We start from the raw sequence: 26264 nt of genomic DNA, 5'->3' as shown, positions 1-26264 counted from the left end.
TTTAACTTTGTGAGGAACCTCCATACTGTTTTCCAGAGTGGCTGCACCAGCTTGCATTCCCACCAACAGTGTAAGAGGGTTCCCCTTTCTCCGCATCCTCACCAACATCTGCTGTTTCCTGACTTGTTAATTTTAGCCATTCTGACCCGTGTGAGGTGGTATCTCATTGTGATTTTGATTTGTATTTCCCTGATGATGAGTGATGTTGAGCATTTTTTCATGTGTCTATTAGCCATTTGTATGTCTTCTTTGGAGAAATGTCTGTTCATGTCTTCTGCCCATTTCTTGACTGGATTTTTTTGGTTTTTGGATGTTGAGTTTGATAAGTTCTTTGTAGATTTTGGATGCTAGCCCTTTATCTGATAGGTCATTTGCAAATATCTTCTCCCATTCCATAGGCTGCCTTTTAGTTTTGTTGACCGTTTCCTTCACTGTGCAGAAGCTTTTTATCTTGATGAAGTCCTAATTGTTCACTTTTGCTTTTGTTTCCCTTGCCTCTGGGGACGTGTCTAGTAAGAGTTGCTGTGGCTGAGGTCAGAGAAGTTGCTGCCTGTGTTCTCCTCTGGGATTTTGATGGATTCCTGTCTCACATTTTTAGATGTGTAGGCAGAAAAAAGGTAGAGAAAATGTAAGGGTACTTGTGTCTTGCAATAAGTAGCTTTCTGGTTCATTGAATTTGTCAAGTCTTTAGGAATAGAAGGCATTCATGCTTTAAGTGGCAGTCATTTACAAAAGCTCTGATGATCTTTTCCTTATTAGAAGAATTATATTCTTTCTGGGGGGAGAAGGGCAGAGGGAGAGAGAGAATCTTAAGCAGGCTCCAACCCCAGCATGGAGCCCAATGTGGGGCTTGAACTCACGACTCTGAGATCATTACCTGAGCCGAAATCCAGAGTCAGATGCTTAACCGACTGAGCCACCCAGGTGCCCCTAGAAGAGTTATATTCTTAAAACATAAACAATATCCTTACCTTCCTGGTTTTCTCCTTCAAATATTGAAATCACTTTTTTTCTTTTTTGAATTGAAATTCATTTTCCACCTAAAGCTAGGTACACACCAGAATTCTTATATTGAATGTATAGTTTTCTCAGGGTCATTGTTTCTTAGTCTCCTACAAAAGAATTGAGTTAGATCGCAATTATAGATACTAGTAGATGGGAAGCAGTGATGTAGATAATACAAAACAGCAGACAATCAAAAGACACTTGGGGTTGGCTTTGAAATGCATTTTTCAGCACGTTTTCATTTTATGTTTTATTTTATTTATTTATTTATTTTTAAGATTTTATTTATTTATTTGAGAGAGAGAAAATGAAAGAGAGAGCATGAGAGGGGTGAGGGTCAGAGGGAGAAGCAGACTCTCTGCCGAGCAGGGAGCCCGATGCAGGACTCGATCCCAGGTCTCCAGGATCATGACCTGAGCCGAAGGCAGTCGCTTAACCAACTGAGCCACCCAGGTGCCCCATTTTATGTTTTACTCAGGCATTCCCTTCAGACCCATAAGAGGTGACTCTGAAGTAGCATGAGTGATCAAAGACAGTTAGCCTTAGATTTCAGCATTGACAGTGGACTAGCTGAATTCAGATAATTAAATTATTGGCATAACTTAGCATATTCATATCCTGTATATCACCTTACTCCCGTGAGCATGTAACCACTAAAAAGAATCTATGGACTCATGGGTCTTATTCATTCCGGGAATTTATTTACATCGTCAAGGTGCTTGGTTTTAAAATAATCAATTAGATTGAGTTTTGTTTTATTCAAATCTATTTGGCTGACCTTGACTGAGTATCTTAGTGTTTTCTTTAAGATTTTATTTATTTATTTGACAGAGAGAGAGACAGCGAGAGAGGGAACACAAGCAGGGGGAGTGGGAGAGGGAGAAGCAGGCTTCCTGCTGAGCAGGGAGCCCGATGTGGGGCTCGATCCCAGGAGCCTGGGATCATGACCCGAGCTGAAGGCAGACGCTTAATGACTGAGCCACCCAGGCACCCCTCTTAGTGTTTTCTTAATTGGAAGAGTTGCCATATGGTGTCAAAAGACATTGGAAATTGTGATTCAGATGCCGAGGTAGCATGTTACTATTTAAATATGCTTAAATACCAAGGTGTTTGTATTAGCCATGAAAATGCTCAACGTGCCCTCTGCTGGGCCTTTCTAATGTTGGAACAATAAAGTGCTGTGTCATCTGGTCATACAGTGGGTTGAGGAAAGGAATTCCACTGTAAGTACTACATGTGATGAGCAAACCATAAATATCAATTCACAAGTCTTTCTGGAATGGATGTCTGGCTCACGTAGTTTCACAAGGAAGATTTAAAATGCCATCTAGATGCAAAGAAACCAAAACTTTGTTATGTGCTTAGGAAATCCCCTGTGTTTTATGAAATGAAATGATTCTATTGTCCGGTAATCTCTCCATAAATATGTAAAGCAACTAAATAATTCTACCATCATTACGTTATTGTGTAATTATTGCATTATTATGTAAACCAACTCAGTCATTCTGCCACAAGAGGACAGCTGTGAGGAGTTGAATTTGAATTCAAGATTTTTTGCAGGGTTTGCAAAGATGCATTTCCATCCACTGCCCTCCGTCCCCGTGGTTTTCTCTGAGGCCCAATCTTATAAATCAGTATGTAGTCCTATAAATTAAGTGGGTGGTTTGCTTATGAAGAAGATTGGGGGAATTAGACTCAGTGTTTTCTTTGGCAAAAGTTATTTATATATTTTTCTTGGATCAAAATATTTTTTAACAGCCTCTGTGGTAAAGTAACAAATATCCAGCAACTATCTTCCAGACAAACACCTTTACAGTTAGTGGAGTTGTACGCAACTCAGTTGTGTAGATTGTACACATAGCCACATTTTAGTTGGCCACATTTTCCTGCTTATAGCTTCAAAAGAAGCAAATCCTGAAACTACACGGGGTCTAGAGAGACTATTGTTTCTACTCTCCCCAGCGCCAACTGGCACTCAAAAAATAGAACTGGCCAGAATATAGCTGGCTAGTTTCTTTATGAATTTCTCCCCAAGGCACAAAGATCAGCTTCTCACACCCCTGGGAATCTAAAAGGTTTTCATTTTATCACACTGAAAATTCTTCTGGACTATTTCAGTCAATGCCTTCAATTAAATCATTGTTCTCTGAGTTTTCTAACACATTGTCCTCAGTTGCTTACACCATTATTAAATAATAACAGGTGCAAAATTAATGCTTGGAACACTAGAAATTTGCCTTTTGCTGTGTTAGTTCTCACTGCTTTCCTTTTGGTATGGATGTTAGTGCCATGTCAAAGACGGGAGAAACTGACTCAAGGACAGGAAAACAAGTATATTTAAAGGAATTGGGATTATACATTTTTTCCTATTTCAGTAGAACATGGTACTTTATGGTTTAGCTTCTCAGAAATAAGAATACCATCTATGCAGTAATTAAGGGTAAGAATTTTTATTTGTCTGTTTTTGCCATTTTGTTTGGCAGAAGGCAAAGAAATCTTGAATCACCCTTCTACTCTGAGTAATGTTTTCTTTGTCTAAAGTGCAAATGGGTATTGTGACTTTGGAAGACATTCTTAGAGAACATGCTCTCTCTGAGATCTTTGATTTTACTGTAAAGAAATGGAAGTATCCCCATAAGAAGTTATACCAGAAAATGTCCCAGATGAATAAAAAAAAAAAAAAAAAAGAAACCCACAAAATACTACAACTTCATGTTTTTAAAATGTAATTCAGGCTAAGGGCACAGGCCATTAAACGGAAGCCTAAAGTCCTAGATTTGTAATGTATTACTGCTTGAAGGAGACACATTTTGTCAGTATTTACCACTTCACTAACATTTTAAGTGCTCATAGAGCGAGGATTAACGGGCTGTGGACAAATATTTCTTCAGAGACGTATTAATAGCATATCCAATAGTTTAAACAGTTTTTGGAAACAATGTGGATATTCTTTTAGATTTAACTGTTTTCATTGCTAGAGGTACAGTCCAGGAATACAGAGTAAAGAAAATAGAACTCTACTTTCATTATGAAATTATTTTGCAAATAGAGTAGAACTTTACTAAATCAGACTGGCTTGAAGTTGGCAAGTTCTATAATTGGAATTACAGAACATAGAAAGCTTTCGTTATTTTGGAGAAAGGCTAGTAGTCATTCTATGATGAAAGGGAATTCATGGTGTCTCTAAATTCTGCACTGGGAACAGTTACCTTGAATGAGAAAACCAATTTTTCTAGTGCCTTAGGAAATATTCATTTACATAAAAGCAATTGGACTATTAATTAAAACCATTTACATTGTTCTTTGAAGTAGAGTCCTATATTTCATTAGCCTTGATTACGTTACTGTAGATGTCTAAAAAGCTATTTTAAATAAATACCCTTCCAGAGTTCATTGATTTCCTGTCAGATAGGGCTTCCTCTGAAAGTTTTAACAAAATACAAAATGCAGCTTTATTATTTTCAAGTAATACAATAACACAAATGAATTGCTACTAAAATCATGCCAAAGAGAAGCACTGCTGGATGTCCTTTAATGAAGGCAAAGACTGTCTGCAGGAAAAGAGTTGCTTTTATGTACTGCTTTAACAAGAGTTTCTATTCTCTGAAGGCACTTCATCATCTCCCCACTCCTTTAAGTAGAACTAAAAACTCCAACCCCAGATTTTTAACTTAGATTAAACACTGGCAAGAATTAATGAGGGTTTTACTACACTCTTCCCAAATTCACAGAGCACAACGCAGATCCCCACATCTGCAACAGCTTATACAAATAAGTGAAAGAGTGATGTTAATTCCACAATACTCTGCAGCGACACAAGGCCTGAACGGGAATCGGGGTGCTTCACTCCATGACCCCGTGGGGGTGTAAGCTCTCTGTGTAGGTGTGTGAATCACCGGTGGTAATCTAGGCAGTTCCCATTGCCAGAGCTTTATATAGAAGCAGCCTAACAAAGAAGTCATGTCTCTGGCTGCTAGCTGAAGGTGAGACACCAGATAGCCTCAGGGAGAGCTGATGGAAAAGGAACACCGGTAAAAGCCAGCAAGGCTGTTAGCAAGCTGAGAAATCCCAATATTTCTGGTGTGACCACACTCCATTGGCTAGGGAGAGAATTAGCAAGGTCGGTAATATTGATTGGGATGGGCATATACTCCCCTTTTCAGCCTCGTTCATTCATTCCTTCATCACCGAGGGCCCAGCATTAGTCACTCTGCTCAGTGCTGTGTATCCTGAGATGAATGAGACGAAGTCACTGGACCTCCAGCGAACTGCCACAGCGTCCAGGTCATGCCTTATCCTATCCGATATTTTGCTTTCAAGTCACTATCAACGATTTAGTCCCTGATGTGGGTATCAGTTGTGAAGGTGAAGATGTTACCTTTCCCAGTTCCTTTTAAACAGGGCCTCAAAACCCTAGAGCTTTTTAAAACCCAAAGGAATGCTGCTTTCATGATGGATGGAATTTCAGATATCACAAGGAGGAGGATCTTGTTGGGGCAGGGGAAATCCTGGGACCCAACAAATTGCATCACACAGGTGACTGGCTCCCGAATCCTCTCCAAGACTCAAAGAGTGAAGTCATTCTCAAGACGCAAAGGCAATGCCCCTTCCCCATCAACAGAAAAAAAAAAAAAAAAAAAAAAGATGATAGTGGTAAGTGGTAAGAAACATTGACATTCAACTTTGCCATTAGTAAAAAAGCCAAAAAGTCAGTACCACTGACTGAGAATTGAATGGATGATATAAAGCAAATAGAAGGTAACTTCATGTAGCAAACAGTTTAATCCTATATTGATTCTAAAATAAACCTGTATTTAGTCCTATGTTGTTCAAGAGGGCACAACTAGGAACAATGTGTGAAAAGATAGAGGGAGGTACATTTTGGTGTAGTTTGGAAAATAACCTCCTGACAACTTAAGCCATCCAGCAATGAACTGAACTGCCTGCCTGGTGAGATGGTGAGATCTCTGTCGTTGGAAGTGCTCAAGTAGTAAATGGATGGCACCCGGACGCAACGGTAGTTGAACGGATTCGTGGTGTACATGGAAGGCATATTCTTTTATGTTTGCTCTGTGAATCAATTACTCTACGAGAATTAGGAATCCAGGAGGGACACAAATAATACATAAGAATACAGACGAATAGGCAAAAAGCAAATGAACATGACCCATGTTTATAAGCATCAGCAAGGTGCCAACGAATGGAGAGATCAGGGTAAACTGTGAGTCGAGAAAGGTTTCAAATAGCACATACCTTTTGTCCAAGTTTTTTTTTTTTAATTTTTAAAAATATTTTATTTGTCAGAGAGAGAGAGTACAAGCAGGGAGAGCGGCAGGCAGAGCAGGGAGAGGGAGAAGCAGGCTCCCCGCTGAGCAGGGAGACCGATGCAGGACTCGATCCCAGGACCCTGGCATCATGACCTGAGCCGAAGGCAGATGCTTAACCCACTGAGCCACCCAGGCGCCCCTACGTGTGCTATTTCATTTAGTCTTTACAACCACCCTGTAAAGTAGTACTGTAGTATCTGCATTTTATGGAAGAGATGCCTGAGCTGAGAAGAGTGGAATCCAGAGAGGTTAAATAACTTGTCCAAGATCACACAGCTAGAAAACAAATAGTAGGTCTGATATTCAAACCCAGGTCCATCTCCCTACAGAGCCTGTGCCCTGATTCACTACCACATTCCACTGCTTCTCATTAAACCCATGCTGTTTGCTTGAGGGCTCAGAGAGAGAAATCTGAAATGTAAAACGTGGCAAGGCAAGACACATAGTTGGCCCTCAGTAAATATTTGTTGAGTGGATAGTAAGCCGTTGCTTTTTAGATGAAAAAAAAAAAAAAACCCACATTTTTATGTCTTATTTCATTCCCATGTTAGAAAACCTAATTGTGAGCCAGAGTTTGCTCTCCTAAGGGCTTACTGCTGCAGAGCTTCCCTGGGCCCAGGCTATGACTATGTAAACAAGAACAAATAGCTCCCCAGGGCTTTATACGCTAGGGTTTAACCTCAGGTATCATGGAGTAATATGCATCAGGTTAGAGCCCTCGTATTTCTCTTTGGAATTCTTGAATTCCTCTTGTGGAGCCAAAGGGCTGCAGTTTTCAGGGTAGAAAGGATGTGTCTGTGAAGTGGTCAGAGAAATTATATATCTTCCTTTAGCCAAAATGCAACTTACCCTTCTCTCCATCTGAGTTCTGTTCCAAAAATTCTCCACAGAGCCCTTTGGTAAATATGGCCTCTTTGTATCTTCTGGCTTTTTGACAAGACTAATTTTTTTAAGAGCATTTGCCTCTATGTTTGGGATGGTACTAAATTTCTCAGAATCAATCACTGTGACCCCCAACTGCAGCTAATCTTACCGTGTATAAGTTACTGCGCATTTAGATGCCAGTGTTATCCTGCATGAGGCTAATAAAAAATAATCAGTGGAAAAATTATTTTGAAAAATGGTTATTTGGTCCATGTAGACATCTTTAGAGCTAAAATAATGTCAAACATCCTATTTGACTGATTATACAGTCCTCCTCCTCATCCTCCTCCGCTGAATCGACTGCTTTGAGGAAAATAACTCCATTTCCATTTCCATTTAAAAGCTAAAAATATACACAAGCAAACGTAGATTGGATTTAATTCAATTCTGGGATGCAGGGCATCCAGGCATTTAATGATTGCAATTTTGACATCCTAAGGCCTTGACTGCGTTTCTACCAGTTTTTACTAAAATCCTAATCTCCTCAATGCAGAAATAGGTAATTAGCATTCATCATAACAAACAGATCATTTCCCAGGACATTTGATTGATTAAAATGGCCTGAAAGAATTCTGTCATGTGCTCCTTCTTTATAATGATTTCACATTTTTATGCAACATCCTCCAGATACTCAGGTCACACTCTACTCAAGCCCCAACTTGCACCTAATTGCAGATGTTAAAACAGTTCCATTTGGAACCTTCCAGCTTGTTAGTTTGACGTTCAGGCCTTTCAGGGCCTGTTACCTTCCACTGTATTCTCCCTCCTTGCCCAAGCATGAACATCCCCCGCCCCCACCCCGCCTCGCCCTTGTAATCTGCAGCCACAGCTCTAGGACCCTTTTGGTCTAAATTCTTTCATATTTTTATCTCTACCATATTCAGCTCTGCTCTTCTCAGCTCCTCCAAGAGTGCCTGCTCTCTTGTGAATAATTCTCTTAACCTTCTGTGTGCAATGCCAGCCTTCTACTCTGCTCCCTCAAGTCCTGGACTTGTTTGAGATAACCTTGATTCCAGAATTTAGTTTGAAACCTTTACACTGTATGTCCCCTGGTCTCACATTCCTGCCATCCTTAGTTATTATTAGCTCAGTTGGAAGCTAATTTGGTCCATATTCAGTTCTGTTCTCCCCTCTCTATACTGCTCGTTCTTCTTCTACTGCTCCCCTCTTTCCACTGTGTCTTCAAGATCTCTGGCTCCATGACACATGCTTCACAGGTACAATTTTCTCATTTCTCTTCAGTGAGGGTTTTACGAAGTCTTATGACGTTTCTCTGTGGTCCCCGACCTATCTTACTACCCCTGAAGATACCACTTCTCCTTCAGTAACTTTCAGTAGAGGCAGCTCATTCTTCTGTACCCCACATATTTCAGGGCTATAAGAGGTTTTCTCATTCGCACGTGGTTTCCAGACCACTCTCCCCTCACCCTCATGAATAAATCCCTGGTTTCTTGGAGACTTGTGGGTAGTCAAGGGACTCATGGCACTTGGTTTGACCACCCTCAATGTCTTCCCGGCCTGTTTAGTCATGGACCAACATCCCAGGCATTCACCCACATATATGAAGACTGTCATTCAAATCACAGTCATCGTCTCCACTCTAAGTCCTTCCTTCATCCACTACTCTGGACTCATTGTGATCCAACTTCTGGGAACTTGGCCTCCATTCCACTTCTGTCACCCCACTGCCATGGCCATACTCTGGCTATTATCATCATCCTGATCAGCTCAACTTCTGAAACCCTAACAGAAATACCCTACTTTCTGATGGCCTACCATGTTGCTCTCCCTTTTTATTAAAACAAGGTTTTATTTATTTATTTACTATTTATTTATTTATTTATTTGAGACAGAGAGAGAAATCTATTTATTTACTATTTATTTATTTATTTGAGACAGAGAGAGAGAGAGAGAAAACTCTCCCTTTTAATATGCCCACTACTGATCTTTGGCTTCTGTGCTAACATCTTCTCTAACTTTAACATCCATGCTGATGACCCTTCCAATACCCTGACCTCATAATTTCTTAATCACTTCAGCTCCAAAACCGTAACACTTCTTTTTAAAAAGATTTTTATTTATTTATTTGTCAAAGAGAGAGAAAGCATGAACAGGAGGAGCGGCAGGCAGAGGGAGAAGCAGGCTTCCCGCCGAGCAGGGAGCCCGATGCAGGACTCAATCCCAGGACCCTGGGATCATGACCTGAGCTGAAGGCAGCCACTTACCTGACTGAGCCACCCAGGCGCCCCTTAACACTTTGATTAGAGTGTCATATGCTGCCTTCTACGGATTGGGTACATGTCAGTTCTCCCTACCACATTTTCCTCCTTGAGGGCAATGATCAGGTTTTTGTGCCATTTTTCATTTAACGCAATGCCTATCAAAATACCATCCACTTTTTTCAAAGAAATGGAACAAATAATCCTAAAATTTGTATGGAACCAGAAAAGACCCCGAATGGCCAGAGGAATGTTGAAAAAGAAAAGCGAAGCTGGCGGCATCACAATTCTGGACTTCCAGCTCTATTACAAAGCTGTCATCATCAAGACAGTATGGTACTGGGACAAAAACAGACACATAGAACATTGGAACAGAATAGAGAGCCCAGAAATGGACCCTCAACTCTATGGTCAACTGACCTTCGACAAAGCAGGAAAGAATATCCAGTGGAATAAAGACAGTCTCTTCAACAAATGGTGTTGGGAAAATTGGACAGCCACATGCAGAAGAATGAAACTGGACCCTTTCCTTACACCACACACAAAAATAGACTCCAAATGGTTGAAAGACCTCAGTGTGAGACAGGAATCCATCAAAATCCTTGAGGAGAACACGGGCAACAACCTCTTTGACCTTAGCCACTTGTTCCTAGAAACATCGCCAAAGGCAAGGGAAGCAAGGGCAAAAATGAACTATTGGGGCTTCATCAAGATAAAAAGCTTTTGCTCAGCAAAGGAAATAGTCAACAAAACCAAAAGCCAACTGACAGAATGGGAGAAGATATTTGTAAATGACATATCAGATAAAGGGTTAGTATCCAAAATCTATAAAGAACTTATCAAACTCAACACCCAAAGAACAAATAATCCAATCAAGAAATGGGCAGAAGACATGAACAGACATTTCTGCAGAGAAGACATCCAAATGGCCAACAGACACATGAAAAAAATGCTCAACATCACTCAGCATCAGGGAAATACAAATCAAAGCCTCAATGAGATACCACCTCACACCAGTCAGAATGGCTAAAATTAACAAGTCAGGAAATGACAGATGTTGGTGAGGATGGGAGAAAGGGGAACCCTCCTACATTGTTGGTGGGAATGCAAACTGGTGCTGCCACTCTGGAAAACAGTATGGAGGTATCTCAAAAAGTTGAAAATAGAGCTACCCTACGACCCAGCAAATGCCCTACTGGGTATTTATCCCAAAGATACAAATATAGTGATTTGAAGGGGTACATGCACCCCGATGTTTATAGCAGCAATGTACATAATAGCCAAACTATGGAAAGAGCCAAGATGTCCATTGACAGATGAATGGATAAAGAAAATGTGATACACACACACACACACACACACAGGAATATTATGCAGCCATCAAAAAGAAATCTTGCCATTTGCAACGACAAGGATGGAACTAGAGGGTATTATGGTAAGCGAAATAAGTCAATCAGAGAAAGACAAGTATTATATGATCTCACTGATATGAGGAATTTGAGAAACAAGATAGAGGATCACAGGGGAAGAGAGGGAAAAATGAAACAAACTGTAAGAGACTCTTAAAGGAAACAAACTGAGGGTTGCTGGAGTGGAGGCGGGTGGGAGGGATGGGGTGACTGGGTGATAGACATTGGGCAGGGTATGTGCTATGTTGAGCGCTGTGAATTGTGTAAGCTGATGAATCACAGACCTGTACCCCTGAAACAAATAACATATTATATGTTAATAAAATAAAATAAAGTAAAATATGCATTTTACCTCCAGCCTGGCTGGAAGGAACCATAAAAAAAGGATTTTGTGCATTTTTGTACAGGGCCTTGCACAGTATATGATCACTAGAGAGGAAGTATCGTGTACTAAATGAAAGCACAGACTCTAGAGTCAGGATATTAGGGTCCAGACCCCCGTTTTGCGACCTACAGGCTGTATGACCGTGGGGAAGTTAACTCACCTCTCTATGCCTCAGTTTCCTTATATGTAAAATGGAGATATTAACACTATGTGCCTCAAGGAGTTACCGAGATGATTACACTTAGCAGAATGCTTGGCACGTAGCTAATAAAATACTATTAACAGTTGCCTCCATAAAGGGCAAGGGAAAACAAATTTTAATAGGAATTAGATGCAATATTGAAAGAAAAAAGAGCTCCACTTATTAGGAATAATGATACTGAGAGACAGTTTTTTAAAATAGAAATGGAGAGCAAGTGAATTATTAAGCAAATTTTCATCTCTCTCTATTTGTACTTCCCACAGAGGGGATGCCAATGTTATTTATTGATTTTTGCCAGAGACCAGTTTATTTGACCACATGGTGTCACTATCATTGTATGATGAAGTCATTAGAAGGTCCTGCTGAGAATGTATGTTATTAAAAATTTGGATGAAAATATGACATACATCGAAAAATCCAAAAAGTTGTAACTAACATTATAATAATGTTAAACACTTATTTGATGGTGGCAGGTTCTGAGTGTAGGTGGAATAGGTTGTTGCTGACATGATGTGATGAGGGGTGTTCTAACATCCAATTTCCTCAAATTTACTGTTGCATGGTTCTGTCAAAGGTCCTGTTATTATCACCAGTTGGAAATCGGGTTTGTTCATATAAGTTATGTTGTTTCCAGGGGTAAGAAGTGAAGTTCCATCCTGGATACTTGATCAAAGTAGTTCCTGCATATCTAAACATTCCGTAAATGAGTAGGACATAGGACTCGCGAGTTTAGGTGGAAATGGGTAAGACTGATTTACATGAAGTCCTTGCTGCCTAGGGAAGGTAGGCTTGAGTAACGGAAGAAGGGTAGCTAGGGTAAGAGGACTTAGGAATCATGGATTGCTGAAAAGAGAGGGAGAGAGTACTTAAGAGGAACTAGCCTATTTGTACAGTCCTACTCAGGCATTTCTCTGTGTGTATTCACACACACACACACACACACACACACGTGCATGTGTACATTCTTTCCTAATAATTATCAGTAATGTGGGGGAAAATCAATGTCCCAGCAGCAAATCATAGTATAATAAATAAACATTAAAAGCTTCAGAGGAAGAGGCCAAGAGTTAAGCAAAGAATATGTTAATGAACAAAAAGCATGTGTTTAGACCCTTGCAAAATATTTCTTGATCTTTAAAATGGAGAAAAGGGAGATAAAAAGTACTTTAAAGAGCTCATAGTGAATTGACTCATGTTATTTTTTTCCCCGAAACCAGCATCCAGAGTTACTGTACCTTTGACTTCCCCATAAAAAGATAAACTCTTATGTGATTACGTATGTATGTACTTCTCTGGAGGCAGAGGAGGGAAGAGAGAGAGAGAAAGAGTGATAGAGGCTCTTGGGAATATATGAGAAAGAGGTACAAAAATCCTGTTATTGTAAGCTAAGTTATATTAAGGCTTGCGATGTTTGCAGTTTTGTGAATTGTAAGCATAGCTGAGATATTTTCCAGACCTAACATGTTATGTATTTGTTAGTACATCTCATGATCATATCAGTTTTTAAAATAACTGTCATTATTTTTAAAATAACATTTTTTTAAGATTATTTATTTATTTGACAGAGAGAGACACAGCGAGAGAGGGAACACAAGCAGGGGGGGTGGGAGAGGAAGAAGCAGGCTTCCCACGGAGCAGGGAGCCCGACGCGGGGCTCGATCCCAGGACCCTGGGACCATGACCTGAGCCGAAGGCAGACTCTTAACGACTGAGCCACCCAGGCACCCCTAAAGAGCATTTTTAAAAGATTTATTTATTTACTTGAGAGAGAGAGAGGAAGAGAGAAAGAGGCAGATGGAGAGGGGAGAGAGAATCCCAAGCAGACTGCCCTGTGGGTGAGAGCTTGACATGGTTCTCAATCTCACAACCCTGAGATCATGACCTGGGCTGAAACCAAGAGTCAAATGCTTAACGGACTGCACCACCCAGGAGCCCCTAACTGTGTCATTCTTTATTTAACTTGTGGTACAATGTGATTGTTAGATATTTTGTTAATAAACCTGTCTTTTTTTGCCCATGTTTTTCTATTTTACATCTGTTTCTACGTTTATTATTCACTACTATTCACTTTATCTTGTTTTAATAAACAATTTTTCTAATTTGTCAAGAGGCTTTTACACTTTGTTTGTGTTTTACAACTTGACACTCAACTTGGAGTCATATGTATAAGCAACAAAAATGTTTTCAATACTTTTATTCAAGATACCAATAAAATTGTATCAAAAAAAGGAAAAACAAAACTGTTCCTTTTACCTATTATTTCAGTGTTTCACTTTATTATTTCCCCTAAGCGGACTGTAAACTATTGGATTTCCCTTTGGGTCATATTCTACAATAGTAAATATATCTGATCTATATCTACATTGATCTACACATATATTTATCAATATACATATGTATTTATATCCTAGCTTGCCAGTAAGAATAACAAGATCCAGAAGCCTTACTGAAGTCCTGAAATTTGATAAAGGGCATCTCCCAGAAACTTCTATCAAACAATACACTTAATAGTGGAACAGTGGGAACATTTTTTAGTAAAATCACGATCAAGTCAAGGATGTTCACTATTATCACTACTAGAGCCCTCGACAATGGAATAAGACCACTGGAAAGAATTAAGAGATATAATTAATATAAAAGACAAGGCAAAACTCTGTGGAGAAAATTTTCATTTATCTTGAAAATTCAAGAGAATCAATGGTCAAACTATTTAAATTAATAGGAGTTCGACAAGGTTGTCAGAGGCAAGATCCATATCAATAATGATGCAAATTCAATGTCAATAACTCCCTTAGGTATCAGCAATAATTATGTTCACTGAAGTAAAAGAGCAGAGTTGAAAACAACCCAAATGTTCATTAATAGGGGAGTGGTTAAGAAAATTATGTGTGTGTACACACTATGAAATATTATGCAGTTGAATTAATTAGATCCAAATGAAAATGTATTAGCATGGAAATAACCCCAAGTCCTACAGTTGAGTAATAAAAGCAAGCTGCAGAATAATTTCGTCAATGTTAAAAATAAAACAGAAGTTGACTGTATTTTCTATAGGTTATATATATATGTAAAAAAAGTCTGAAAGGTTACCTACTGGATGAATAACAATGTTTTTTTCTTGGGAGAGGACTGAGATTGGGGGTGAATCAAGGGGGACTTTAATCTCTAGTGTCTTTTTTTTTCTAGTGTTTTTTTTTTAAAGGAGAAAGTACTACTTGTGTAGGTAAAAATAAAAACAATTTTAAAATGCAATAGTTTGCTGAATTCACCTAATTAATTTCACTGAAATTTGCCCATATTTTAATATGTAAAAGGAAATTGCTTTCTAGTTTATTAAACTTTGATTCATTCAACAACTAGTGAAGACCACAAGTTATGCTCAGTACAATGGATACAATGGCAAGCAGGACAGACATGGTTTCTGCCCTCCTGGAACTTACAATCAAGTGGGAGAAGCAGATAACAAACAAATAACGAAATAATTACACATCATAAGACATTTAAACAGAAATGAGCAGCAGGGTTTGATGGGAAATACTGTGGTTGAGGCAGACTGCCCAAAATAAGAGACATTTCGATCACATATCAGGCCACAAAACAAGCCTCAACAAATTCAAGAAGATCGAATTCATATCCTGCACCTTTTATGGCCACAATGCTATGAAACTAGAAGTCAACCACAAGAAAAAGTCTGGAAAGATCACAAATACATGGAGGTTAAATAACATGCTACTAAATAGTGAATGGGTCAACCAGGAACTCAAAGAAGAAGTAAAAAAAAAAAAAAAAAACAAACAAAACACGGAGACAAATGAGAATGAAAACAGAACAGTCCAAAACCTCTGGGATGCAGCAAAAGTCATTCTAAGAGGGAAGTTTATAGCAATACAGGCCTACCTTAAGAAGCAAGAAAAATGTCAAATAAACAACCTAACCTTGCACCTAAAGGAGCTAGAAAAGGAACAATAAAAAGAGCTTAAAACCAGCAGAAGAATAGAAATAATAAAGATGAGAGCAGAAATAAATGTTATAGAAACTAAAAAAAAAAAAAAAAATAAGAAGAAGAATAGATCAGTGGAACCAGGAGCTGGTTCTTGGAAAAAAAAATCAATAAAACTGATAAACCTCTGGCCAGACTTATCAAGAATAAGGAGAAAGGATTCAAATAAATAAAATTACAAACAAGAGAGGAGAAATAACAACCAACGCCACAGAAATACAAACAATAATAAGAGAATATCATGAAAAAGTATATGCCAACAAATTGGACAATTCCTAGGGACATATACTACCAAAACTGAAACAGGAAGAAATAGAAAATTTGAACAGATTGATAACTGGCAAAGAAATTGAGTCAGTCAATTATCATATGGTTTCACTCATATGTGGAACATAAGGAATAGCACGGAGGACCAGAGGGGAAGGGAGGGAAAACTGAATGGGAAGAAATCAGAGAAGGGGACAAACCATGAGAGACTCTGGACTTGGGGAAACAAATTGAGGGTTACAGAAGGGAGGGAGGTGGGGGGTGGGCTAGCCGGGAGATGGGTATTAAGGAGGGCACGTGTGGTGATGAGTACTGGGTGTTATACGCAACTAAGGAATCATTGAACACTACATCAAAAACTAATGATGTACTATATGCTGGCTAATTGAACAAGATAATAATAATTTAAAAAGGCTAAATAGTAAAAAAAACCAACAACAACAAAAAAAACAACCCTCCCAAATTATATACATGTAGTTTAACCAAGGCCATCTGGAAATAATCCTTCATATTTGTCTTTATTGTCTTACTCCATGGTTCCTGAATGCCCATCCCAGACTGGTGCCAAACTGGTTGCATCAGAATCATTTTAGTTTTGGGGGATGCCTGGGTGGCTTAGTCGGTTAAGCATCTGCCTATGGCTCAGGTCATGATCCCAGGGTCCTGGGATTGAGCCCCGTGTAGGGCTTCCTGCTCAGCAGGGGAGTCTGCTTCTCCTTCTCTCTCTGCCACTGCTCTTTCTCTCTCAAATAAATAAATAAAATCTTTAAAACAAAAAAGAAATTGAGTCAGTAATCAAAACACTCCCAACAAACAAAAGTACAGGACCAGATGGCTTCACAGGCAAATTCTACCAAACATTTAAAGAAAAACTAATACTTATTCTTAAACTATTCCAAAAAATAGAAAAGGAAGGAAAACTTCCAAATTCATTCTATGAGGCCAGCATTGCCCTAATCATAAAACTAGATAAAGACATGATTGAAAAAGAGAACTACAGGCCAATATCCCTGATGAACATAGATGCAAAAATTCTCAACCAAATGATAGCAAACTGAATTCAACAATACATTAAAAATATCATTCACCATGATCAAGTGGGATTTATTCCTGCAATGCAAGGGTGGTTCAGTGTTAGCAAATCAATTGATGTGGTGCATCACATCAATAAGAGAAAGGATAAGATCATTTTACAGCTACCTGATCATTTCCATGCATGATAAAAACCCTCAACAAAGTAGGTTTATTTTTTTATTATTTTCTATTAAAGGTTTACTTATTTATTTTAGGGAGAAAGAACACGCATGTGCACGTGAACTTGAGTTGAGGGAGGCGCAGAGGGAGAGAATCCTCAAGCAGACTCCCTGCTGAGCAGGGAGCCCAATTTGGGGCTCGATCCCATGACCATGAGCTCACAACCTGAGCCAAAACCAAGAGTCAGACACTCAACCAACTGATTCATCCAGGCGCCTCAACAAAGCAGGTTTAGAGGGAACATACCTCAACATAATAAAGGCCATATGAAAAACCCAGAGCTAACATCATCCTTAATGGGGAAAAAACTGAGAACATTTCCCTTAGGTCAGGAACAAGACAAGGATGTCCACTCTCACCACTTTTATTCAACATAGTACTGGAAGTCTTAGCCATAGCAATCAGACAACAAAAAGAAATAAAAGGCATCCAAGTCAGTAAGGAAGAGTCAAACTTTCACTATTTGCAGATGACATGATACTATATTTAGAAAACCCAAAAGACTCCACCAAAAAATTGATAGAACTGATAAACGAATTCAGTAAAGTTGCAGGATACAAAATCAACATATATAAATCTGTTGCATTTCTATACACCAATAATGAAGCCACAGAAAGAGAAATCAAGGAATCAATCTCATTTACAATTACACCTAAAATAATAAGATACTTAGGAATAAACCTAACCAAAGAGGGGAAAGATCTGTACTCTGAAAACTTTAAAACACTGATGAAATAAATTGAAGATGACACAAAGAAATGGAAAGACATTCCATACTCATGGATTGGAAGAACAACTATTGTTAAGATGTCTGTACTACCCAAAGCAATCTATAGATTTTATGTAATCCCTATAAAAATACCAACAGCATTTTTCACAGAGCTAGAACAAACAATCCTAAAATTTATATGGAACCACAAAAAAAACCTGAATAGCCAAAGCAAACGTGAAAAAAGAAAAGCAAAGCTGGAGGCATCACAATTCCGGACCTCAGGTTATATTACAAAGCTGTAGTAATCAAAACAGTATGGTACTGGCATAAAAATAGACATATAGATCAATGGAACAGAATAGAAAACCCAGAACGAACCCACAAGTATATGGTCAATTGATATTCGACAAAGCAGGAAAGAACATCCAATGAGGAAACAGTCTCTTCAACGAATGGTTTGGAAAAACTGGACAGCAACATGCAAAACAATGAAACTGGACCACTTTCTTTTTTTAAAAAAGATTTTATTTATTTATTTGACAGAGAGAGACACAGCGAGAGAGGGAATACAAGCAGGGGGAGTGGGAGAGGGAGAAGCAGGCTTCCCGCTGAGCAGGGAGCCCGATGCGGGGCTTGATCCCAGGACCCTGAGATCATGACCTGAGTCGAAGGCAGATGTTTAATGACTGAGCCACCCAGGTGCCCCACTGGACCTCTTTCTTACACCATACAGAAAAATAAATTCATAATGTATTAAAGACCTAAATGTGAGACCTGCAATCATAAAAATCCTAGAAGAGAATGTAAGCAGTAACTTCTCTGACAACTACTATAGCAATTTCTTACTAGATATGTCTCCTGAGGCAAGGGAAACAAAAGCAAAAATAAGCTATTGAGACTGCATCAAAATAAAAAACTTCTGCACAGCGAGGGAAACAATCAACTAAACTAAAAGGCAACCTACTGAATGGGAGAAAATATTTGCAAATGACATATGTGATAAAGGGTTATTATCCAAAATATATAAATCACTTATACAACTCAACACCTAAAAGACAAATAATGTAATTAAAAATGGGCAGAAGACATGAACAGATATTTCTCCAAGAAGACATCCAGATGGCCAACAGACACATGAAAAGATGCTCATCATTACTTATCATCAGGGAAATGCAAATCAAAACTAAATGAGATATCACCTCACACGTGTCAGAATGGCTAAAATCAACGACATAAGAAACAAGTGTTGACGAGGATGTGGAGAAAAAGGAACCCTCAAGCCCTGTTGGTGGGAAGGCAAACTGGTGCAGCCACTGTGGAAAACAGTATGGAGATTTCTCAAAAAGTTAAAAATAGAACTACCCTGTGATCCAGCAACTGAACTACTGGGTATTTCCCCCAAAGAATACAAGAACACTAATTCAAAGGAATACATGCACCCCGATGTTTATAGCAGCATTATTTACAATAGCCAAATTATGGAAGCATCCTAAGTATGGATCGATATGAGAATGGACAAAGAAGTTGTGATATATACATATATATATATATATATATATATATATATATATATATATATACACACACACACACACACATATATATACAATGGAATATTAATTCGGCCATAAAAAGAATGAAATCTTGCCATTTGCAGTGACATGAATGGAGCTAGAGAGTATAATGCTAAGCAAAATAAGTCAGACAAAGATAAATACCACAAGATTTCACTCATATGTGGAATTTAAGAAACAAAACAAACAAGCCAAGAAAAAGAGAGAGAGTGTGAGAGAGAAACCAAGAAACAAGACTCTTAACTCTAGAGAACAAACTGATGGTTACCGGAGGGGAGGGTGTTGGGGGATGGGTGACATAGGAGATGGGGATTAAGGAGGGCACTTGTGATGAGCACCAGGTGATGTACGGAAGTGTTGAATTACTCTATTGTATGCTTGAAACTAATATGACACTGTATGTTAACTAACTGGAATTTAAATAAAAACTTAAAAAAAGTAATGCTTGGAGGTTAAATCAACAGGACTTTATGTTTAATGAGATATAAGGGTGAAGAAGAGGGAGGTGTCAAGTACTTTCAGGCTCAAGGGCAGGGAAGAGTTCAGAGGAATGGAGGGACTGAAAGGAAGCCAGTGTGGCTGGAGCTGAGGGAGTGGCGGGGGTGGGTGGGGGCGGTGGAGGTGGGGAGGCGGGGAGGTTAGAGGAGATGAGGTCAGAGTGGTAAGCAGGAGCCAGGTGATTCACGGCTAGGTAAGGACATGGGGAAGAGTTTGAATTTACTCTAAGTACCATGGGACGCTACTAAAAGATTTTAGACAGGGTGTGGTTTATCTTTTCTCAAAAGCCACTTTGGCTTCAGTGTGGGGATCGGCTTGGAAGGGGACAAGAGAATCAAGATCAGTTAGGAAGTTGTTGGAACGGTCTGAGGATAAAGTCTTGGAGGTGGTACAACTAGACAGATGTGAGATTCCTTTGAATGGGAACTGATTACTTTTCTTGAATTAAGTTCTTTATGTGTATATCTGAGTCTAACCTTAGAGAAGTTTTTTTAAATTATTTTCTCCATTTATATACTATGTGTTTATTTCCTCTTTCATTTCTAGAAGACATTTCCCCAAAACATTTAGCATTTGCATTTGCTGCTCTGATTAAATCCTTCCTATCCCTACACTTACTTGCTCAGGAATTGATGAGATTGGAGGATTCTGAAATGCTTCAAACCTTACCCTGAGATCCCCTTCATTCGACACAGTTGAAATGATAAAAATGTAAGAACCATTTTATCCCCTCCAGATTATTGACCTGGCTGAAATAAACTGCATTCAAACCTAAGCATTTCTTAAGGCAATTTACCTATTAACAGCATAGTTCACTTTCAGGACCTGTTTGCTTATCCAGTAAGTACTTAACAGGTTCCAAATTTTAGACTTTCATAATGGGCCTCTTGATTTTTCTTGCATATCTGGGACAGAATGGGATGGATGTCTGGAACATTTGGAAAGTGTTGTTAAGACGTTACATCATTACTTAAGGATACCATAAGCATATCCTCCTGTTTCCAACACCGTCAAAGGGCAAAGTCAAAACAGACTGCAAATTGGACAACGTTGAATTAAAGATTCACCTCCAAGCATTAGGCTATCCATTATTCCTCCTCAGTGGACGCTCTTCTCAGACCGAAGTTGTCCGCTTCAGAAAAAAGAAGCCTGCTACTAGGGAGGCTATAAATAGACTGGGCCCAGGCGTAAGGACATTCTGTACCCACGTCATGAAACCATGAGAGGCAAGGAGTGCAGAGGCATCCTTTATGTTTGTTGGGGACTTTGAAGGCAGCCTAGAGGGGAAGAGGAGGCCCAGAAATATAAAATGGCGGTGGTTGTGGGCGGTGGGAGGAGAATGTATTTGTACCACAGTAAGGCACGGCATAGTGTGTTGTCAGTGCGAAAGAGACAAGCAGCCTCTGACATCTGGGACCCAGCCTGCCACTATTAAGTGGGCCTTGGTGTTTTCTTGTTGAACATAGTCTCACAGAACATCAACATTAGGGAAGGTCGCTCTGCGACCATGACAGATCAAGACAAAAATAAGACCACTCCACCATCATGTCTGAACATAGTCAAAATATGAAAAGTGTCCAACCCACAAAAATTACCAAACATCTCCTATCCTGGCTAACACGAGTGACTGTTGTTTCTTTACCAGTTACTGCTCTAGCTTCAGGTCAGTCTTCCCCATTTAGAGAGAAGATTGATTTAGAAATCCAATCGCAGAATTGCCCCCACTTTCTGATAGCCTCTAAACCAAGAACAAAATCAGCTAGAGTAGTTGACTCAGCCTGGTTTCCCCAGGAATTTCCTGGTTTAAGCACTGAAAATCCCACATTCCAGGAAATCCTTCAGTCTCAGGCGAGCTGGGATGGTTGGTAAATGGCTTGCTTCCCTAAACCCTCGTCCAGATCATCGAAAGCAAGCCCAAATCCTTTAAGTCCCTTCTACCACCCTCTTATTGATGTGACCCATGGTGTCCCATGGTGCACACTCTCCCTTTGCTGCAGTAAATAATAAACATAACTTTTCCGATGACAGGTCTGCCCCTAGTGGTCTTTGGTCAGAGGGCATCGACATCAGTAAGCAAGGAGGCACAACATTGTGGAAAGGCTCCCAAGGCCCAGCATGGAAAAATGGGACCGAAGGAATGCAGAGGTAAGTGGAGCAGGGCAGGAAGGAAAGGGTGCTACAGCCCTGAGGGGGCCAGAGTGTGATTTTCTGAAAAGGTGGTTTTTAGGGGTGATAAAAGATGAGGTGATGGAGATGAAGCCGGGAGGTTCTGGAGGAGGAGGAGGAGGAGGAGGAGGAGGATTTGTTGCCCCACCCTCTGTGCTTAAACAATCATTGAACACTACATCAAAAATTAATGATGTACTATGTGTTGGCTAATTGAACATAATAATTAAAAAAATAAAAAAGAATAATACAAAAGTGAAAAAAAAAAACCCAAAACTCAGAACACTAATGAAAAGACAGCAAAAATTCACACCATTTTGGCTTCTGTTACAAAATAATGACTGGGTCTTTAATGGTCTAGAAGTTGATCATAGAGTTTTTGTATCCACACTTGCTTCACTGTTTGTTGACTGCATCATCTAATAATTTCTATATAAGGGAAATTTCTAGGAAGGGAGAACTCCAATAACACGCTACTTGACAGGTCTTATAACTGCAAAACACTAAACTTACAATTTTAATTCTTCAGGGCTGAGAACATTGAATGTTAAAGATCAATAATCAGAGAGGGAGACAAACCATGAGAGAATCTTAACTCTAGGGAATAAACTGAGGGTTGCTGGAGGGGAGGGGGTGGGGGGATGGGGTAACTGGGTGATGGGCATTAAGGAGGGCATGTGATGTGATGAGCATGGGGTGTTATGTAAGATTGATGAATTACTGAACTCTACCTCTGAAACTAATGATGTACTATATGTTGGCTAATTGAATTTAAATAAAAAAAATAAAGTGGTAATAGGAGAAGTGAAAAAATAAAATAAAGGCCCAACAACAGTGCCTGACATATAGTAAAGGGCAACAAATATAAACTATTACAATGACTATCATTATGCTCTCTTTTTTCAATGCACTTATTTGAAAAGAGGGACAATGCAGTAGTTTTAAAAAATGTTTTTGATCACGTATCCTTGAGTACGCTGGAAGTACATATCGAATGCTAAATGTAACTGCCTTGTTTTTAATACTCTGCTTGGAGTCAGACGTTCAGATGACTGTGTGCATGCCTTTTGGCGAGATTTACTGTAAGACCTTTGGCAAATCTTTTCAAATCAGTGGCTGGGTCCCCACATTCCACTAGACGTTGGCCCCTACTGCACGTTGCAAAGCAAGTTTTGAAAACCGGACTGCTATTTAGTTTGGTACTGTTTATACTTCAAAAATAGCAGGGGGGGGGCGCCTGGGTGGCTCAGTCGTTAAGCGTCTGCCTTCGGCTCAGGTCATGGTCTCAGGGTCCTGGGATCGAGTCCCACATCGGGCTCCCTGCTCTGCAGGGAGCCTGCTTCTCCCTCTCCCACTCCCCCCGCTTGTGTTCCCTCTCTCGCTGTGTGTCTCTCTCTGTCAAATAAATAAATAAAATCTTAAAAAAAAAAAAATAGCAGGGGGGTGAAAACAAGGCGATGGTCCATGCAAAAGGAAACCTAGAGCACTCAGAATCCAAGTTGAAACATTAGGGAAGTAGGTTCCTTAGAACAGGTTTAGTTTCTGATTTTCATGAGAAGTCTGTCTCTATTTCTACAAAAATAAAAGTCACCTGTAAAAATGTAGGAATACACAGGGAAGGCTTCTGGAGTTCTCTGAACTCCAAAAGAAAAAAGTGTGAATGCCTGAGTTCTGGGAGCATCCAGGATATATTACAAAAGTTAGCGAGTGGCATTTTGTACATTTATGATGATTTTGTACTGCTGAAAAGACCGTCTTTACCTGGCATTTTGATACCCAGAGAAACAAGCAGCTTAGTTTTCCCACATTAGTACTAAGCTGCCATATTGCATGGTGTTTAAACCATTGCATGTGTATAACCTGCATGTTCCAATCGCTACTATTCTTAACACAAATTTGATTTTCTCTCTTTTACAATTCTGAAATGTGTTGAATTTACATTAATTTCCTCAGGGGCCAAGTTTGGTGGTGATAACCAGTTATCCTGATACTGTGTTTTTGCAGCTCTTACCCTGTTTGAAATTCTTACCTTTTTTTTTTTTTTTTCTTTAGCCATCTGGGGCTAGAAATACCCATTCTTGCCCATAGTATAGAAAACTTGGGTAAGAAATCTAGCTCTTTTTTTTTTTTTTTAGATTTTATTTATTTATTTGACAGAGAAAGACATAGTGAGAGCAGGAACACACGCAGGGGGAGTGGGAGAGGGAGAAACAGGCTTCCCTCAGAGCAGGGAGCCCGATGTAGGACTCCATCCCAGGACCCTGGGATCATGACCTGAGCCGAGGGCAGACGCTTAACGACTGAGCCACCCAGGCGCCCAAGAAATCTAGCTCTTTACTAGTTTAAACACCATTTACTTGGAAAGTGGCATTGTTTCACAAAACAAATAAAATAAAAACAGTAATTCTCGGAAGTAAATTCCAATATGAAGTTAATAAATTAGATGATTATATTTACTTATGAAGTCCTAAGTAAATACTTCTAAGGGAAACTTTTACTTTTGATGTAAATTTCAGTGTGATCCTATTTCTACCATGCCTTTTCCAATATATAATTTTTCTTAGGGAGTAGTTTTATATGTATTAGTCCCACAAACAGATTCAAATCTCATACACAGCAGATAGTCGAATTCTCATTTCTGTAAACATTTTGTACACTTACAATATGCTATTGTTTACTCATAATAATTAATCAGTTTTATAGTTACTGCATACTTGAATACGTACAATCCTTTCTGCCTAAGAAAATGAATCGAACTGAAAAACACAAATTGAAAATGGATATAAAATATTTGTTTTCTTTAATGTTCGTAGGTAAGGTACGTTTTCTTCAAAAGCAGTTATGTAATAAACAGTGAGCAAACTAATACAACTAAGAAACTCATGAAAGAAAATAGGGATCACTTCATGAATTGTTTTTGTCCTTGGAGCAAATTAATCACAAATATTAAGTAATAATAGTAAAGAGATTCCAGGTCGTGCTGGGCAAAAAAAAAAAAAAAATTTAAATTGTTTTACAGTGTCATTGCCAGATCTTAGAGTAATTCTAGATGGAAATACCATTTTAAGATAAACAAAGACATAAACCCTCTTTGGGACTCGGACGTTACTTACCGAAATTGGCCATCTGTATCGTCTGGTTGCCAGTGTCCGGAACATTGTAAATCACAACAGCATCTGCGTTTCTTCTGCCTGCTGCTTGAATTTTTTCCAAAAATGTACAATTACCTCTTTCTATCAGCGCAATCCAGGGACTGTTAGTATTAGTAAACTCAGTGTTGTAGTCACAAGCTTGGTACTTATTGTTCTTAGGGATGCTCACCACCCCCATAGCATTAGCCACTGGTGAAGCTAATCCATAAACACCACATTCACACCTCTCTATTGTAGTGTAGTTGCTGGTTTCATTATAATAAGTCACAGTCACATAGGCATTCATTGAAAAAGACGCTGTGATTTTAAATAAGAAGATAAAAATTACAAGCAGCCAAAAACAACTGGACTTATTCTCCTGGTTCATTGCTCGTTCATCTGAACATAAAACTTAAGATGTCTGCCGGTATTTCCAACTATCAGTCACCATTTGTCCACTCAGGTCCCTGCTAAGCAGAAGTTTGAAATTTCAGTTGCGAGTAGGTAACTGATCTCACCTCTAGCAACGTAAGCTCTGAATACGTCAGCTCTATTTCACTTTAGTTACCTACATTCTCCCTTGCCTGCCCCTCCTCCAGCGGTACACACGTAACCTTTAACCAGGACTACCTTAGCAATAAATAACACCATAAACTTTATTCTACATGTCAACTTATCAGGATTGGATGACTTCCTGCACTGAGATTTTTTCTTAATGTGCCAGCTAATGCAATTTCATAAACATGGAGTGGATCGGAATGAGGAACTGGACTCTTGGGAATCCCACGTGACGAGGCTGAAAGTCACCTCTCTCAGAATATCTAAAACAAACTGGTTTTCCAAGCCCTGCTGAAATATGCTATCAACCAGTTCAGCCAGGAGTTAAGATCCAGAAGTTTAACTGCTATGGTAGGAGTAGAATTGGTTTCATAGCCTTTCTGCCTTTTATTTCTTTGTGGAATTTTTCTTAACAGGCTCCCCAAGGAATATCTTCTGCCACCTTGTTTATCCGTTGAAAAGTAAACATATTTCAGTGGCTAGGGATCCTTTCAAGTACAGTGCCTTGCCCATGGTAGGCACTCAAATATTTGTTGATTGCCCGATACCTGAGTAGCTGCATTCCATTAATTTTTATGTCCCATGTGTTATGCTGTAACAGAAGATTGGTCAAGGTTTAATTGTGAATATTTA

General features: G+C 39.2%; 1 protein-coding gene across 1 annotated transcript in view; it reads right to left on the bottom strand.

Moving 5' to 3' along the window:
• Nucleotides 1-25772, bottom strand: part of RNF128 (ring finger protein 128) — a 103385-nt gene extending 77613 nt beyond the window's left edge. Inside the window, exon 1 of the mRNA XM_035006649.1 lies at nucleotides 25056-25772. Coding sequence (XP_034862540.1) covers nucleotides 25056-25461 — 406 coding nt within the window. The 5' untranslated portion in view covers nucleotides 25462-25772. The remainder of the gene's footprint in view (nucleotides 1-25055) is intronic.
• Between the last annotated feature and the right edge of the window lie 492 nt (nucleotides 25773-26264).

This window comes from Mirounga leonina, unplaced genomic scaffold (assembly GCF_011800145.1).
Source record: "Mirounga leonina isolate KUSES-001 unplaced genomic scaffold, KU_Mleo_1.0 Mir_101664, whole genome shotgun sequence".
NCBI lineage: Eukaryota > Metazoa > Chordata > Mammalia > Carnivora > Phocidae > Mirounga > Mirounga leonina.
This window is presented reverse-complemented; position numbering and strand designations above follow the sequence as displayed.